The 17,789-nt window shown below is 43.7% G+C and overlaps 1 protein-coding gene across 12 annotated transcripts in view; it reads left to right on the top strand.

The window, feature by feature from the left end:
* TLE3 (TLE family member 3, transcriptional corepressor) overlaps positions 1–17,676 on the top strand; it is a 52,193-nt gene extending 34,517 nt beyond the window's left edge. For 2 of the 12 annotated variants that reach the window (XM_027851620.1, XM_027851617.1), the window contains exons 7-17: positions 1,673–1,877; positions 5,264–5,280; positions 9,054–9,173; positions 10,874–10,924; positions 11,754–11,906; positions 12,142–12,274; positions 12,752–12,841; positions 13,427–13,620; positions 15,143–15,219; positions 16,516–16,765; positions 17,375–17,673. In XM_027851620.1, the coding sequence (XP_027707421.1) occupies positions 1,673–1,877; positions 5,264–5,280; positions 9,054–9,173; positions 10,874–10,924; positions 11,754–11,906; positions 12,142–12,274; positions 12,752–12,841; positions 13,427–13,620; positions 15,143–15,219; positions 16,516–16,765; positions 17,375–17,626 (1,542 nt within the window). In that variant the 3' untranslated portion in view covers positions 17,627–17,673. Of the gene's footprint in view, positions 1–1,672; positions 1,878–5,263; positions 5,281–9,053; positions 9,174–10,873; positions 10,925–11,753; positions 11,907–12,141; positions 12,275–12,751; positions 12,842–13,426; positions 13,621–15,142; positions 15,220–16,515; positions 16,766–17,374 lie in introns of all 12 variants that reach the window. The other 10 variants (XM_027851618.1, XM_027851621.1, XM_027851619.1 and 7 more) reach the window with 10 other exon arrangements.
* Positions 17,677–17,789: the final 113 nt, after the last annotated feature.

The following is a 17,789-nucleotide window of genomic DNA, read 5'->3' as shown; positions in this document are numbered from 1 at the left end:
GGCACCTGAGCTAAAACTTCTAAGAGATGGAGGAGAAGAGGGAGTCATTTAAGACAAGGGGACAGGCTGTCTTATGGCATGAAGTTGGAAGTCAGAATATAAAGTTCAGGAAATGGCTAATGGGCTAATTCTGTCAGAATGTAGAATGTGTGAAGGGGATTAATAGTAAGTCTGGAAAGGTAGGTTGGCACCAACCTGTAGAGGGCGTTAATTAAATGCCGGGTTGAGGTGTTTATGATTCTAGTGACAATGGGGAACCGCTGAGGTTTTTTGAATGGGAAAGTGACATGATCGCACCTATACCTAAGGAAATTAACATAGAAGCTTGAGGCCTGTGATAAGAAGCAGCAACCTGGAGTCATCATTGGGGAGGAAATGAAAATCTCCAATTCTTGACCTAAGAAATCATCATTGCCAAATATCTGAACCACTGGAGTCTTAAACCTTCATCATTTCTTGCTTGTGCTATGGAAATTTTTTTATTGAGTTGGAAGGAGGGAGCAGCATATCAGTGGCCCATCAGGATACCATCTCACAGTTAAAAATGAATCCCAGTCCGACAAGAATTCAATGCTATTGATTGCATGACCACCTGAACTCTATATTCTCTTCCCCCTCTCTCATCCCTCCTTTCCCTCCGACATTAAAAATCTCTTGAAAGGAAGAGTTCTGGGCAGATTGTCAATAATACCATCTTTCCCTAGGCCCAAGCTGATTTTTTGGTCCTTATTCAAAGGAAGTGCCATGCTGCCTGGTCCACGAAGCTGAAGGACTGTGGGGCAGTCTTGATGAATAGCTAAGCATGCTGTGATGACTTAGAGTCTTGGTTGTAGTGGTAGCTGTCCAGGGGCTTTATTCACCATGGGCATGGGGTTAGGAGGCTTGTGTTTCCAATCGATGTCTTTCCTAGAAGTGTTGGGGTGGGGAAAACTGATAGAACACAGCCCATATTGGATGGGGTAGGATGGTTCCTTCAGGGTGTTAGGTAGTCAATGTGAATGAATCTAGGTTCCACTCTAGCCCCATCCCACCATCCACCTCTTCCCCCCCCCCCCCCCTCCCCCCTACCCCCCCCCCCCCCCCCAACTCCCTTGCACAGGAGACAACTTTTCCTCGGTCTCCTAATAACTGTAAGTTCTTATTCTGGCCCTGCAGGCGGCAGCCTTTCCAGGCCACAAAAACTCCAGGGTCACAGGGGCAGGGGCTTTCCTAAGGATGTTGCCATAAGAATTGGGCTGCCAGTATTGTTTTTTAAGGCCTAAAAACTGGAATACATTGAAGAGTTAAAAATGAATTCCCTTGAAGTAAGAGGGAGTCCTTGATGAACTCAGGTTGTTCTTTTAAAAAGCATGCATTATTTATTGCTGTCTTGGAAACAGGCATTGAAAATACTGTCTGCAGTCTATGTGGTGGAGTTGTAGAAATCTCTTATCTAAATTGAAGTCCATTAATTCAGGCTGTTGTTTCAGAGAGAAGAAGATGTTGTCTCAGCCTTGGTCAAAGGTTTTGGGTTGTTCTACCCTAACCCCTCCCACCCACTCCCATTATGAGTGCATGAAACAGGATTTGCCCCTTCTCCACTTACTTGTATGATCATTTTGCCATTCTGATATCTTCTTGATGTATTACTACTTCCTCATCAATTTACTTATCCAAGCTGGCTTTATTACAGCAGCAGCAGCTCCAGGCCCAGCACCTCTCCCACGCCACTCATGGCCCCCCTGTCCAGTTGCCGCCTCACCCTTCGGGCCTCCAGCCACCAGGCATCCCTCCAGTCACAGGAAGCAGCTCAGGGCTGCTCGCGCTTGGTGCCCTTGGCAGTCAGGCCCACTTGACTGTGAAAGATGAGAAAAACCATCATGAGCTGGATCATAGAGGTAAGGCCACAGAAGGAAAGGGGGGAGAAAGAGGAGGAAGCAGGGTTCCATTGTTGTAGGCAGGAGCCACAGTTTTGACTATTTAGCTGTTAAAAACTGTATATTTGTCCCCTACTCCTCTTAAGACTAGCAGGATAGTAAAGAAATTAGAATCATGTGTGAGATTGACTTTTCTGATTCCAAAAAAAATATCTCCTGCTATGCTCAGAAGCAGCCCTCAACATACAATGAACACTCCATGTTCATTTCCACATACCTTGATATCCTCCTCCTTACCTTTGCCTGTCTAAAACTCATCCATCCATCAAGTTCCAGTGAATGAAGCTTAGCAGAAGGGCATTGGACTTGGGGAGGGGAGAGGTGTCAGGGGTCAGGGAGACTTGGGTTCAAGTTCTGATTCAGACACTTAACTAGCTGGGCAAGTTCTTCACCTCTCAGTACCTCAGTTTGCTCATCTATAAAATGAGGGGGTTGCGACTTAGCCTTCTAAGGGCCCTTCTAGCTCTAAATTTACGATTCTGTGATTCTGTAAAACTGTCCTCTTCTGGGAACTGCCTCACCACACCTTCAGCCCTTGAAAGTCTTGCCTTTTTCTGAACCATGACTATAGTTAGTCACAGAATGCAATATAGTTGAAAAGGGGACCTTGGTTTACCTGATCCACCCCTGCATCACACAACCTAACATGATTAAATTTATATTCACTATTCTATAACATTTCTGTCTTGTCTCCCCAAATAGGTAACAGTTTCTTCAAAGGACAAGGACCTCCTATTATTTCCAAGTTCTTCACAGAATCTAGCATGATGTTGGGTATGCAGAGTAGGTGCTCAATAGATACTTGAATGGACGAATGATTGATTAATTAATTAACCTTAAAGTGGAGAGAGACCCAAGATAGAATGAGATAGGGGGCATCTTTCTTCCTGCAGAGTGGCTCTCCAAGTCTTTCTCTTTGGAGATTTGGAAATGTGATTGATCTTTAGGTCTATTCATAGCTGGGCTCTCTGCCCAGCCTTCTCTATTTGTTTCTTTCAACTATTCCCATAACCACATCCTCTATTCTCTTCCTCTGTACCTTTCACCCCGAAGATGCACACACCCATCCTCTTTAGCTTGTACTGAAGTGTTCTTCTTTGCATTCTGGCCAAGACCCAGCAAGGAATTTTGAGGCATGGCCAGTTGAGCCTTCTCTTCCCCCACCCCTCCTCTTTCCCTCCTGGGTTTTGGAATCATGTGGATTAGAGAGTTAGCACTGGAACCACAGGGTTTCACAATCCTTTGTGGAGTGGAGACCAAGCCCTTGGCTTCTCAGTGAACCAGACAGGCTCATAGAGTTCAATTAGGAGCTTGTCTCCCGCCCTGTCAGGTAGATGGAGGAGGGAGAGAGTCTTTTAAATAATCTCATTCTCATTCTTCCCACACCCCCAACCCTACCACAAATGAAGCACAAATAATTCCCTTTTGGTGACTGGTGCCTGGTCCCCACTCTTTCCTCCCCCTTCCCATCAGAGCCCTGTGGTCTCTACTTTAGCTACCTGGTTGGCAAGAGCCAATTGAAGCAATTGATTTCATAAAGGTTAATTTTTAAACCGACAAACCTCATAGAAAACCTATTATTGTGTTATTTCCAAAGGACATAATGAGCTGAACCTGCTACCCTACTAAAACCAGCACTTTCTCAGTGGTCTCAGAATTGGGATAGTTTTAACGCTGTTAGGTGTCCTAGCTGCCACGTGGTTCACAGTCTTAGAGGTGGCTCTGACATATGCTTTTGCTTCTGACTTTCTTTAAATGACATCTTAAGAAGTTCTGCTATCTTCTATTCCCCATCTAAATGATAGTGACTCTTGGCTCCTGGTTTGTTTTGAATGTACTTGGTACTAGGTAAAACATCACCTGCCCTGCCTACTCTTCCTGTCTTTAACGGGTTGGTCATTTATATGTGGATTTTTTCATGCTTCCTGGAGTGTTCTCTTCTTGTTTCTTCCTAGCTTCCCCTTCTCTGTTAGAATCATTTATCCTTCAAGGCCCAGATCAAATGCTACCTCCTGTGAAGCTTTTCTCCATTCTAATAAGATATGATCTCTCTAACCTCTGAGCCCCTATGGTATTTTACTTGCACTCACCTGCCCTTGAACTTATCATATCGCTTTATATCGTAGTTCTTTCGTGTATGTGCTTTCTGTACTTCCTAGCAGATGGTAAATTCTTCCAGGGTAAGAGGGACTATGTCTTAATTCACCTTTGCATCTGGAATGGTTTCTTCTTCCAAGCAGAGGCTTGCACATTGTAGGTGTTCAATAAATATTTGAGTCAATGCATGATGCTGCTACCCCTGGCAACAGATACCCATATCTACCTTGTTGAGTGGGTGACGTGTGTACTCTTTAGCAATGTGCTTGCAGATAGCACTACCTTTCTTCCCACTACCCACCCATTTGAGTCAGGAAATGTCTGTAATCAGTGTCCTCCCCCCTTTCTCAATACCCCCAAACCAAAGATTAAGGTGGCCTCTTAGAACATTCCTCTGAAAAGGCTGTTGATTCCTGCTCTATATCATCTAGGGACTATGATGAAGGGAATGCAAATTCTGCCCCAGAATTTGCTTTGAAAATGGCAATCTTTGTTTCATCCCTCAATTTAACCCTTTGGCCACTGGCTCAGTCTTTGGTCTCAAGCAGCAGGTGGGCTACAGCCTATATTGCATGCCTGGATTAGCTCTGGCTGCAGGTTTTCCTACTTTTTGGTGCTTTGCCCAGCTCCCTGGGAGCTATAGCTCCCAAGCTTTTCACTGGCTAGGTGGGAAGCACATGAAAAACCCTTTTCCATCCCAATACCCCCTTCTGTCTGCATACACTTCCTTTGTTAGCCAGGTAGGTGTCTTTTGAGTAACTTGGTCTCAGGTCAGAGGTTCAGACCTTTAGAGCTGAAAGGGACCCTAGAGACCATCTAATGCTGTGCGCACCTCCCCCTCCCCAATTTTACAAAGGAGGAAAATGAGACTAAGGGAGATCAAGCAACTTGCCCAAGTCTAGAACTTAATTCTTAAGAGTATAAAGCAGTCATTCTGTTTTCTGTCTCTTCTTGGTGTGTCTGAGAGTCAGGAGTTGATCAGGGCCAGTGCAAGTACTCAAGCCCAGAAAGATTAATTTTTAAACAGACAATCAGAAAGGCCATTACTGTGTCAACCCCCAAGGAACTCACTGAACTGGGACTGCCACCTATTAAGAAGGAGGCAAAACAGAGCGAAGTAAAAGGCCAGCTCACATTATGTTAGGCTCAGTCTGAACTTGTTTTCTTTTTTCTTTTTATTCCTGCTGCCCTGTCTTCCTTTTATCTTGGATGCACAACCCTGCCTCTGATTTGGGCTTCATTTTGGAAAGAGAGAGAATCCAGTGCGGTAAGTGACCTGCATCTGACTGTGTTACAGGGTTTGTTTGGGGATGGGCTGGTGTGTGTGTGTGTGTGTGTGTGTGTGTGTGCATGCTCTTTTCTTGCTCTGAAGGCTTCAACGACCATCTTCTCCATTCTCATCCTGTTGTTTCTTGAAGGGAGAAAGCAGCCTATGATTGTCGAGAAAGGGCACATCACCACCCCCATCCCCTCCCATTCTGCTTCGGTTTAGTTGAAGGGAATCTTAGCAAACCCTTATTGTCCTTTCAGGGTGCCTTTTACAGGGTGCCAGCCCTACTAGCCCTAAGGTTCCTTTTAAATCTTTGTGATTACACTGAGGTCCTGAGATTCCATTTCAAGTGAATAAGCCTCCAGAGTGAGTGTACTAGAGTCTGTGGATAAGGAAAAAAATCCTCCAGTGATTAGCAAAGCTATTTAACTTCTGATCACTGTTCTTTTATCTTGGGCCATCTAATCTGTTGGGATGGCTTTGGTTATTACTTTGTGTTAAGTAGGACTTGGGAAGGTCAAGCAGTTAACTAACCATCTAAATAGCATTGGTTGCTCACAATCGTTGCCTCGGGCAGGTTCCCCACCACCCCTATCCTTTAAGAAAAAAAAGAACCCTTCATCTCTGTATTAGCCATTCTCCCTTCATGTCTTTTCATTTGGTTTCATTGGAAAGAATTCATTTTACCAACCTGGCTAGAGAACAATGTTTGGATTTATCAACCCTCTATAAACTGAACCTCCCTTCCCTCCTCACCTCCACCCCCTCATTCCACCTCCCTAAGGAGGAAGCAGTGTGGTATGTGAGAAAAGTCACTGGCAGTCAGGGAAATCACCTGTCGCATCTCTGTCACTATTATGTGTGACATTGAAGGGAATAATTTTACCCACCTGGGTCTCCAATTCTTCCATCAATAACAGAGAGATAATAATACATGACTGCTGCCTTCCAGGGTATTTGTGAAGAGCATAGGATCGTAGATTGAGTCCTAGGAGTGATCTTACCGGTGATCTAGTCCAAACTCTTCATTTTACACAAGAGGAAACTGAGGCCTCGAGGAGTGAAGTGACTTGTGCATTCACACAGGCAGAGCTGAGATTTGAATCCAGGTTCATGGACACCAAGTCCATCACTGCTTTGCCCCCATGCTGCCTCTCAAATGAAATGTTGCGTATGACAGCGCTTTACAAGTATTAAAGACTCTTAGGAAGTCCAACTTTCATAGATTTCCCCAAACCTATCCTCCCATAGTTCCTCCTCCCTTTTCCTTTTTTGTTTACATTGCTATTATTATTTTTATTTTACTTATTTATTTTTGCTTATGCCCAGTTAGATGAAAGCTTTCTGTTAAAAAGAAACCCCCAAGGGGACCACGAAAAAACCCCTACCCCACTAAAAATCCTCCCTTTGCATGGATCTCCTGTCATCCGTGCACTTCAGGCATTCAGAACAGAAAGGCCACAAATGAGCCTTTGGAGGATCAGACGAAGATGAATCAAAATGCCATCTGAGCTGGGGGGGAGAAGGGGAGAGGAGAGGGAAGAGAGGAGGGGGTTGGTGTGTTGGGGTGGGGTTAGGGAGGGCATTAATCTGTCCCTTGGCAGCCGGGTCATCGAGAAAGGGCAAGTCATCCAAGGAGGAGGGGAAAAGGGAACAGAAATATTTCAGACTAGGTAGGGGGAGGCTGGTGCTGGTGGTGGTGGTGAAAAAGGGTGTGTAGAGCGGCTGGCCCCTGGAAGTTTTCCCGATGGGGGTTAATATGGAGTATAATCGCAGATAGATTCATTCATATTTCCTTGCCTAGCCTAAGCAATAAAAAATACTTAGTTTTTTGGCTGCCTGCCGACAAAAGGCGGACTGGATCGATGCCTCTAAATGCCTGACGTGACTCTCTGGTAGTTGCAAGGTTTTTCAGCCTGACTGCATGAGAAGAAAGGACTCCGTGTTATCCAAAGCTACTTATTGGGTACTGAGGAGGAACATGAGCTGCTTTGGTTCTCCCTTTCTTCCCCGTCTGAAAAGGGAAGCAGAAGAGCTTAGAAACATTTCTACTTAGCATGGGGTGGCAGCCACTGTTAGAAGAGCTGAAATGATGGTAATTTCTGCCGGCGCTTGTAGGAACTAATTGAATTGCATCTGTGTTAGAGCATTGCCCGTTTGCGCTGCTGTAGTTAAGGTTGAGTTGCACTTTCCATTATAACCTCCACACTCTGTTCAAGGCTTTATAACTCTGCCATTTTAATTTGCTCCAGGCAGAAACTTGGCAGGGACAGGCTTTGCACAGAAACGGGCTTAGGAAATGAATTCATTGTGCTGCTGCTCCTGTTACCACAGCATCATTTGCGCTGCCCCCCAACACACACACACACACACACACACACACACACACACACACACACACTTTCTCACTGTCCCCTCTCTTTGTATGTATGAGCCAGGGTGTGGGTCTTTAACAGAAGGTAAAGTCAGGGGAAGTCTCAGAGTCAGGAAGACTTAAGTCCTGCCTTTAAGTCCTACTAGCTCTGTGACTGTCGACAAAGTCACCTAACCTCTCGGCGTCCTCAGACAACTCTCTGAAATTAAAAATTACAGATGAGTTGCTTATCTATATCTGTGCAAGGACGTTTGCCCCATACAAATGAAAACACAGGTCTGGGACACTGCCAAAAAATTTTGGGGGCAAATGGGAATTCCCCTCAAGTGACTATTTCTGTCTACTCTGTTTTGTCCATCTTAAAACACTGTAGATATGATCTGCTATTCACTGTTATTATTTCTTCCTATTCAATCTAGTGCAAGTTTTGGCCTATCTTTCAGGACCATAACAAATGTCGTGTGGTCTAGATGAAATGACGAAATGTTATGAAACATAAACACCAAATGTAAATATATGATATAGGAAATGTAAATATAAAACCAAAATTATCCCTAGAATGATACTGGGTGTGGTGTTATTTTACAGGCAAAATAATCCATTGGCTAATGTCACCTCTCATCAATTTCCCCCTGCTCAGCTCCCAAAGTTCTTGTAATCATCATGGAGAGGTCTTCCTGTCCATTGATGTTGTATTGGTTTAGTAAGATCTTCCCTGAAAACATGTCCCTGTGTGTTTTCTCTTAAAGACTTTACCACACTGCACCTCTTTGTTTTGTAGCAAAAGAGTAGATTTTCTTTTTCAGGAACAATGCTTTCATTTTTAGCCATTACATCTTCTAGCCTTGCTCTTTCTTCATCCTCTGATCCCACAATTCCAAGTGCTAGTTTTGGAAGCCTGGATTCCTTCAGTGGCAAGAGCACTGGGTGTTTTTGGGCCCAGTGCTCTGTTTCCTATCTTTGTTGCTCCTTGGCTTTGGACAGATCACTTGACCTTTTGGGACCCTAGTTTTCCATCTTGAAAACATGAATGATTGTCTGCCAACTCGGATTTCTTTAGGAATAAGAGTTTGTGTTTTGTGTGTGTTTTCTCACTAGCATTTCTGTATGGATAGCTGACAAATTTAGCAATATTCCCCCCCAGATATTTAGACTAAAATGCTAGCAAGCTGGTCTAGGGAGAGTATTTGTAACCTGAGGCTTCTAGTTCTGACTTTTCTACAGAAAGACTTGGATAGACAAAAAGTACACATGTGTGTTTGTGAATTCATGGGCATGTGCACCAATGCATTGTGTAAATAGACCTATATACTCAGTGCTAATAACAGAATTATTCTTAATTTACCTGCTAGGCACAAAAAATATTTCTAATGGCAGACCAATCTCTTTGTTTCAGAATAACTCTGTATCTCCTTCTGAAAGCTTGAGGGCTAGTGAAAAGCATCGAAGTTCTGCTGACTATGGCATCGACTCGAAGAAGAGGAAAGCAGAAGAAAAAGACAGCATGAGTCGATATGTAGGTCTGATAGACAGATGGGACTATCACCTTTTTTGGGGTGGAAGGGCTAATGGGGGGAAAGGCCTAGGGCCCTCTCCCAAGGGCAGTAGCCTTGAGGCCCTGCTGCTTCAAGGATCAGGCAACTAGATAGGATCCACAGGGCCTCCTGGAAAAGAGTAGGTGGGAGATGCAACTGGCTCTCTCCACTAGAGATAAAAAGCTCATGCTGAAGTTTTCATGCTCTTCTCCTACCCAACCCTGCTCCTTCCATTGCTGGTCAGTGCAGATGAGACTACAGCTGGCTGTTTACCATCGTTGCCTTCATTTCTAAGCCAGCCCTCAAACTGCATATTGTCCTAATGTGCCATCTTGTCTTCAAGGGTTTCCCCCACACACCCTTTCTTTCTCAAAAGAAGGGGTGGCAACAATGATAGTTAAAAACAAGCCATTGTAACTTTTTTTCAAAATGATTCACAGAAGAGAAATATAAGGAAGTTCAGAAGGCAGCCCACATGAGGAGGGCAGTTTTGAAAGTAATGTGTCGAATTTATTACATGCTGTTTAAAAACAACACAAAACAAATAGAATGAAAAGGTTGTTCATGGCTTTGTGTAGAATGCTCTTTTTCTGGTGTTCTCCATTTATGGGGGTACCCTCATCCCCTTTGGGGGATTTTTAAGAATTTTTTTGAAATCTCCCCACCAGAAACTAACCTTGATAGTTTTAATCTGTATCCAAAAGTGTCTAGGGGCCACCCACACAATCCAAGGCCAGTGACTATAGACCTCATCTGCAATAGAACCTCACTGACCCTCAAGACAATAGAGCACAGACTGTGGTTATGAGATGGGGTCCTTCCCAAGGGACAAGAAATACTCCTTATTCAGAAGGACCTTGTTTCTAGACGCAGTGACATGGCCAGGGTCCATTCTGTTCTACCAGAGGAAGTGAGGGGGCGGGGGTGAGGGAAACTATCTTAAAGCTGTCCTCTGGAGTTCTTCAAAGTTCATTTAAGTGATCTTGAAGCCTCTGTTCAGGGAGAGCAAACATCCTTTGGATACTGATGAAATAGGCTCCTTTTCCTTTCTGGAAAGACACGACTCCAAGATATGTCCTATCCTCATTTTCAGCATTGCCCATTTACTCAGGTGTTCTGCTCCCGTCCTTTATGACCCAAATCAAGTCCCACCCTAGTCTGCGGAGCCTTCTCTCACCGCCCAGCTCAGATACTGCTCTCTATCTCTTGCCTTCCTGAGCTCCAGTGGCATTGATTACCTGGCCTTCTTACTTTGGATGCAGCACTTCCTGCTTATATTTTGGCTTATCTTTTACTGTGTGTCTGTCTAATGCTTTGTGACCCCACCCCCAACTTCTTATTGTAGGAAATGAGCAAAAGTATCATTGCTCAGTAACATTTTTGAGTGGTCACTCTACACAGTTCCTGGCCCCAAAGAGCTTATTGTCTGGGATAGGGGAGGTTGCAGAATGTGTTATCTGTAACTAAGGCAGGGAAAGAGTTAAAGTGCAAATCAGTATACAGCAAACTGAATTTAAAAGGGAGACAGCAGAGTAAGAGCAGTCAGGTTGATGGATGGTTAATTAGGGAAGGTGTCCTGTGGAAGTGGGCTGTGTTTTGAAGGAAAGGGGTGAGGTATAGGCTATCAGAGGTAAGCATGAAGGGTATTCCCATTTCTTACCTATCTCTTCTTTCGTTGCAGGATAGCGACGGGGACAAGAGTGATGACCTTGTGGTAGACGTATCCAATGAGGTGAGTGAGGGACTGTGTTGTAAATGGGACATTTACAAGGAAAAGGAAGTTTTTGTTTTTTTGTTTTTTACGAAGGACTAGAAATCCATTCTGAGAATCCTTAGCTGATTGGAGGCCATAGCAGAGACAAGTGACCACATGTAAATTGTGTTGAAAGGGGCTGCAGATTGGTATTTCTTGTTAAATCTCTGGCTAAGCAGAGTTGAGTTGTACCCCCATCAAGTTGCTTCTTGCTTGTGTTCTAAGGAAGAATGTGATTCTTAGACATATTAAAAATGGGAGTTTTTGAAGGTTCTGGTATAGGTAGCTTTGCCTTCTCTTCTGAAATAGATCACTAAAAGCATACTAAAATACGAACTAAAGGAAAAATGTCCTTGACCAATTCCTTGGTCCATCAAGCCTTGCCCCTACCCATAATTACAGGAAGGTGTGGTCATTCCCAAAATCAATCCCAGCAGGTTAGAGATAGCATATCATGGCAAGAACACTGGCCACTGGCATTATGAGACCTGGATTCTAATCCCAGATCAGCCACTAGTTAACTCTATGATCCTGGAAAAATAATTTCACTTCTCCATTTTCCTCATCTGTAAACTGATGGGTTTGGACTCTTAGCTTCCTTCCAACTTTAATTAGTATTCCAAGATCTCTCCGTTATACCTCCAAAATGTCTGTAGGAATGTAGAGACCCCTGAACCTGGTCTGTTCTCAGGGTCTGGACTTCACCAAGTCCAAATCAATTACTTCTCCTTCTTTCTCCCATCTAGCAACTATAAATTTGAACACTTGACCTTAGCGGTTGCTATAAATACATTTCTTGTGTTTTTAGGATCCAGCCACACCCCGGGTCAGTCCAGCCCACTCCCCTCCTGAAAATGGGATAGATAAAACCCGAGGACTGAAAAAGGATGCTCCTAATAGCCCTGCCTCGGTGGCTTCCTCCAGTAGTACTCCTTCTTCTAAGACAAAAGACCTTGGTCACGTAGGTGGTGTTTGCTGCTCCTTGTGTGCTGATGACTGACAGTGGGAGGAGGGGTGTAGATGCAGATTTCTCGAGTAACCCAGAAAGAGCTTCAGTGACTCTTGGGTTTTTTTTCTTGTTGGGTGGAAAGGGAGGGTGAGCAAAATTCACTGCCTGAAGAAGCTGGCTTTTGTAGGCTGTTGTCCAAGGAGCGGAGCTCTTCATGTTTTCCTTTTTCTTTCCCCTTTGATTCCAGAATGATAAATCCTCTACCCCTGGTCTCAAGTCAAACACACCAACTCCAAGAAATGATGCCCCAACTCCTGGAACAAGCTCGACTCCAGGGCTCCGATCAATGCCAGGCAAACCATCTGGCATGGATCCCCTAGGTAGAGATGTGGGCCCTTGGGGTTTGAGGGGTGTGTATGTGTGTTGGGGGGGCAGTCATTGGCAATTAAGAGTCTTCTTTCTTGGTTGTTCTTCTCTGGGTTTGTGTTCCTGACAGAGACATGGGTGAGGATTTTTCAAGGCATGGGTCACCTAACATCTGATCTGGTTTACAGTGATTCATATTATAAAGTACCTTTGGAACAAATCCAAAGAAGGTAGTCTTAGCTTCTGGTCCTAGGGCAGCCTGAACTCTAGTTGGAAATACAGGACGGACCCATTGAAATAATTCAGAATGCTTCATTTAGGAATATGCCAACAAGTGCAAAGGACTGTAATTTAAGAGGTTGTGGGTAGAAAAAGCACATGACTGGAAGTTGGAAAAGCTAAATTCTGGCTCCAACAAACAATTAACTCCCTCTGTGGTTGTAGGTCTCACCTTTCTGTATCTTAATTTTCTTATCTATAAAATGAACCAGCTGATTGCCAAAGTCTCTCACAGTTTGAAGTTCAGTGGATTCTACCAGAGAAAATTTCCAAGAGGCCTGAATTTCAAAGGGAGATCTTAGGTTCGTAGACTCAAGCACCTGGACCCGTGATTTCATTGGTTTAGGGAACTTCCAAGTGAGGGAACCATCAGTGCGGACCTGGCACCTTTTCTGCAATTGGTTCTAATCCCAGCTCTGCCACTATTTAATATTGATACTAGATAAGTAATTTAACTTATCTGGGCCTCAGTTTCCTTATCTGTAGAATGAGAGGATTTGACTCTCAAGTTCCTTCCAGCCCTCAGTATTCTAGGATCTCATACTTCCACTTCCAGAATATATATGGCAATTTGCCTGGAGCGAGTGTGTTACTTAGTGACATTCCCCAAGTTATGCCATATTGGAGGAAGTGAAAGAGGGTGGGGAAGGGGTCTGTGATTTAGGTTTTCCAATAGCTGTACTATTCACATTTTTATTGCATGGTCACATGGCCAGTCTGTGTGAGAGGATGAACTCGAATCCAAGTGTTCCTGATTTCCAGGTTCTTTCTGTGGCCACACTGCCTCTCAGGGGAAGGATTATCAAAATGGTTAGAAGAAGGTGGGAGAGGTGAAGAGTTTCTTGGAACTGTAGCCCTCTAATATATACTCTCCTATTTCCATTTAGCATCTACTCTCCGGACTCCCATCTCTATTGGCTCCTATGCAACTCCATTTGCTATGATGGGCCATCATGAGATGAATGGCTCACTCACTAGCCCAGGGGCCTACGCAAGCCTACACAACATCCCTCCTCAAATGAGTGCCGCGGCCGCTGCTGCAGCTGCCTATGGTCGATCACCAATGGTGAGCTTTGGAGCTGTACGTAGAACTTTTGGCTCCTTTCAATGGGGATGGTGTGTTGGTGGGCTAGCATCGATTGGGGTAGATGACTGCTCAACCATGGGCTGTTCTCAGTCCTTCTGGTGTCTGGGGCTTAGAATTTTAGGGAACAACTCCATGTGGAGATCTGCAATATAGGAGATAAATAAGGTGATCTCTTAAGATTCTCTACAGGTCTAAAGCTTATATGACTAAGTAAACTGGCAACCCTTGGTTGTAGAAGAGGTGTTTTCTAAAGGGAGAATTAGGAGACATTGGAAGTTGTGTTGGAAGTATTGATCCATATGTTTGTAATGGGTTATGCCTTATAAGGGATATTTAAGTATGATATCTCCAGCTCTTAAAAATATACCTGACCTCCGTCTAGGGTGTTTGAGATAATATTACCTTGGGCAAGGTGCGCAACCTTTCAGTTTCTTTATCTGTAAATTGTGCATAGCAGTATATCACAAGGTTATTGAAACGTGCATGACTACAAACATCGTCTATATTTATCATATTAATGTTATTTACCATTAGACAAGTGGTCTTTTTGGAGGTCTTAGCACTTCTCATTAAACAGGAATTAGTCATCAGATATTTATTGTGTGGCTAGCCCTTATGTTAGTGAAACAAAGAATTTCTCATCTCTTTGGGGGAGAGCAGACATGATATTTATTCACATAAAAACAATTGGAAAATAATGATAATAATAATTAGAGTATGTATTGGGACTGTGAGTACTGTAGGAATTTGGAGAAAAAAAAGTTCCATGTAAACTGTAGGGGTAGTCAAGGCAGGCTTCCTGCAAGAGTCAGACCTGAGCAAGACTTTGAGGGATGGGTTAGATGTGGGTAGGCCGAAGGGATGAAGAAGACACTTGGGCTGTTAGAAAGTAGGGATTAAAAAGAAAGAAAGAAGGTAGGGATTGTTTCATTCTTTGTATTTTTAGTACCTAGCAGGCCAGACATGTGGTAGGTGTCTAATAAATGCTTGCTGATTGAGTGAAAGGAGGGGAAATTTCTCTAGAGAACGGAAGTTGTCTGTTCTCCCTTTTGCATTTTACATGGAGCAAGTGTGCACTCAGTGACATTTACCAAGCTATGCCACATTGAAGGAAGGGTATGTGAAGGAAAGGTGAAAAAGGGGTTGGGAAGAGGCTTTGTGAGTCTGGTCTTCCAATAGCTCATCTGTTGACATCCCTTGTAAGTGGTACCATTTTTTCCTCCCCAGGTGTTTTTTAGTTCAGTTAGAAAGGCATGTTGGTATTAACTGGAAAAGGTATTGGGCTCATAATCTTGGGTTGTGGTCTTAGTTTTATTGCTAATTTCCTGTATGACCTTGGGCAAGTCACCAACTTTCAGTTTCCTCATTTATAAAACAGGGACATTAATACCTGTCCCATCCAGCCCCAAGGGTGATTATGAGGCTTGATCAGGTAACAAATGTGAGAAGAACTTGAAATGTTTAAATGTGAGGTATAATTTTTGCTGAAGACTAATGTTTTATGTTGGTTTCACAGGTTGGTTTTGACCCCCACCCCCCGATGAGAGCCACTGGACTGCCCTCAAGCCTTGCTTCCATTCCTGGAGGAAAACCGTAAGATTTTGGCTCTTACTGAATTCTTTTGGCACAGGGTGGGATTTGAACTCTGTTCAGGGCACCAGGAGTCAGTGTTAGGAAAAACTAGGCCACCCCATTACAAACTGGAGAGCTGGGTTTTTGTTGTTGTTGTTGTTTTTTCAACAATCTGAGAAGAGGGACCTTAGAGGTCTTCTGATAATTTTAAAATTGAGGAAACTAAGCACCTGAAAGGGGAGGTGAGTGATTTGCCGAACCACACACACACACACACACACACACACACACACACGTATACGTACACATACATATGGCTACATAGACACGTATGTATACACCTAGCTAGGACTAGAACTTGGGTCCTCTCACCCTCACTAGCCTTCTTGCAGTTCTTCCATGCTGTCTCTCCAGTTTTAAGAAATGTGGCTCCAAACACTGCTGATGTCCCCTATTCCAAATCCCAGCTGAGTATAGGAAAAGGAGAATGCATGTGAATCTAGGTGATGGTCTTTCATTTTTGTTCCTAGAAAAAGGTAGATTATTTAGGAGCCTATTAGTCTTTTTCCTGAGCGTTACTTTCTCTGGGCATCAAATGGCCATGGGGTTGACTTGTTTCTTTAGCTCCAGAAAAATTCACAGAATAAAACCGGACTCCAAAAGTGCTGAGAGGTCAGCTCTTTCTGGTGCCCAGGGGCTTGAGAACCTCTGATCCATCCACAGAGAAGCATCTTAGAGCTTTGGTGTTTTGTTTGTAAAAGCTGGAATGGGAATAAGATAAAAGCACCAATAACTGTAATATTTGACATAACATGATAAGTGTACTAGAACAGTACAAAGTATAAAATCTAAAAGGATGGGAGAAAGGTCATTATCAACCCCCATATGGGGTGGGGGGGGGATGAAAGCTTATTATATGGATGAGTTGGCATTTGAGTTGGCCTTTAAAGAATGGGTAAACATGGGGAACAAATGTACAGAGGGAGGGGGAACATAAAAATTCTGCAATAGATAATTCTCAAAGTGAATAAATAAATTTACACTGAGCTAATTGAGAATGGATGATTAAAATTACTTTTATTACCATGCTGGTTGAAAAGTTTTCTGGATCTTAACTAAAAAAATCAGCACATTATATTTTGTGTATGTATCTACGTATAAATACCTAGAAGAGAAATAATCCCCTCCCTCCGCCCCACTAGCCCTCAAGAATCTGCTGCTTTCCATTGTTGGCTTTTAGATGCAGATTGGGAGTAAGGTGGTGTCAGTTTCTGATCTGGATCTGACCCCTGTATCCCGGGCGTCCCCTTCTTTCAGGGCTTATTCCTTCCACGTGAGTGCTGATGGCCAGATGCAGCCAGTCCCCTTTCCCCATGATGCACTAGCTGGGCCTGGAATTCCTCGGCATGCAAGACAGATCAACACGCTGAGCCATGGGGAGGTGGTGTGTGCTGTGACCATCAGCAACCCTACCCGGCATGTCTACACTGGAGGCAAAGGATGTGTGAAAATCTGGGACATCAGCCAACCAGGAAGCAAAAGCCCCATTTCTCAGCTTGACTGCTTGGTAAGGAACTCTTTAGAGTATAAGCCTGGTGTGGCCAGGGGGTAGTTTTTTTTTCTCTTCTGTTTGCTAGGAATACACAACTTCTTTCCATATCCAGTCCCCTCTCCTCTGATCATCTCAGCCTGCTTATCATACTTATTCCTTTCTCCATACTTCTATTCATGGCTCTTTCTTGCTAGGAATGTATTCTTCCTGTCCACATCCTACTCATCCTTCAAAAATTTAGCACATTTCCTCAGTAAGTTCCTTGAGGTCAGAGATTGGGCTTCCCTTTTTTTTTTTTCATCTAGCACATAGGCAGGTTCATAACATGGAAAGAAGGAGGGAGGGAAGGAGAGAGGGAGGAAGAGAAATGTTGCTTTACGGAGCTCCTATTTTGATTTTGGAAAAAAGCTGCCTGTTTTTGGGGATGAGACCGGACAAACATGGGCCTTTTACAATATATTTATTTATTAAATGGTAAACAACAAAAGTGGAGGGGTTGGGTGGGAAAGCGTATAAAGCAGCAATGAATTCTCAGAAGTGATAGAAATTCTGTTACATTTTTAAATATTGTGGTCCTGGAGTAAGGGAGCCCAAACTGCTAATATTCTACCCTCCTTTCTCCAGAACCGAGACAACTATATCCGCTCCTGTAAGCTCCTTCCCGATGGTCGCACACTCATTGTGGGTGGTGAGGCCAGCACACTGACCATCTGGGACCTGGCATCCCCAACACCTAGAATCAAAGCTGAGCTGACGTCCTCTGCCCCAGCCTGCTATGCCCTGGCCATCAGCCCTGATGCCAAAGTTTGTTTTTCGTGCTGCAGTGATGGGAATATTGCTGTTTGGGACCTTCACAACCAAACCCTGGTCAGGTAAGGACAGGAACTAGATTGTGGCAGCACAGAGAGATGGACTCTACCACCCTCATCATTAGCCTCATTTAAAAAAAAAACTTTATTAACCCCATGGTTCTTGGTTTTAGGTACCATATTGGGTGATTTATATAATGTCTAATTCTTTTTTTGTTTTTTTTTTTTTT

The sequence above is a fragment of the Vombatus ursinus genome, unplaced genomic scaffold (assembly GCF_900497805.2).
Source record: "Vombatus ursinus unplaced genomic scaffold, bare-nosed wombat genome assembly UNPS02009205.1, whole genome shotgun sequence".
Taxonomy (NCBI): domain Eukaryota; kingdom Metazoa; phylum Chordata; class Mammalia; order Diprotodontia; family Vombatidae; genus Vombatus; species Vombatus ursinus.
The sequence above is the reverse complement of the archived record's forward strand: the minus strand, read 5'-3'. Positions and strand labels throughout refer to the sequence as shown.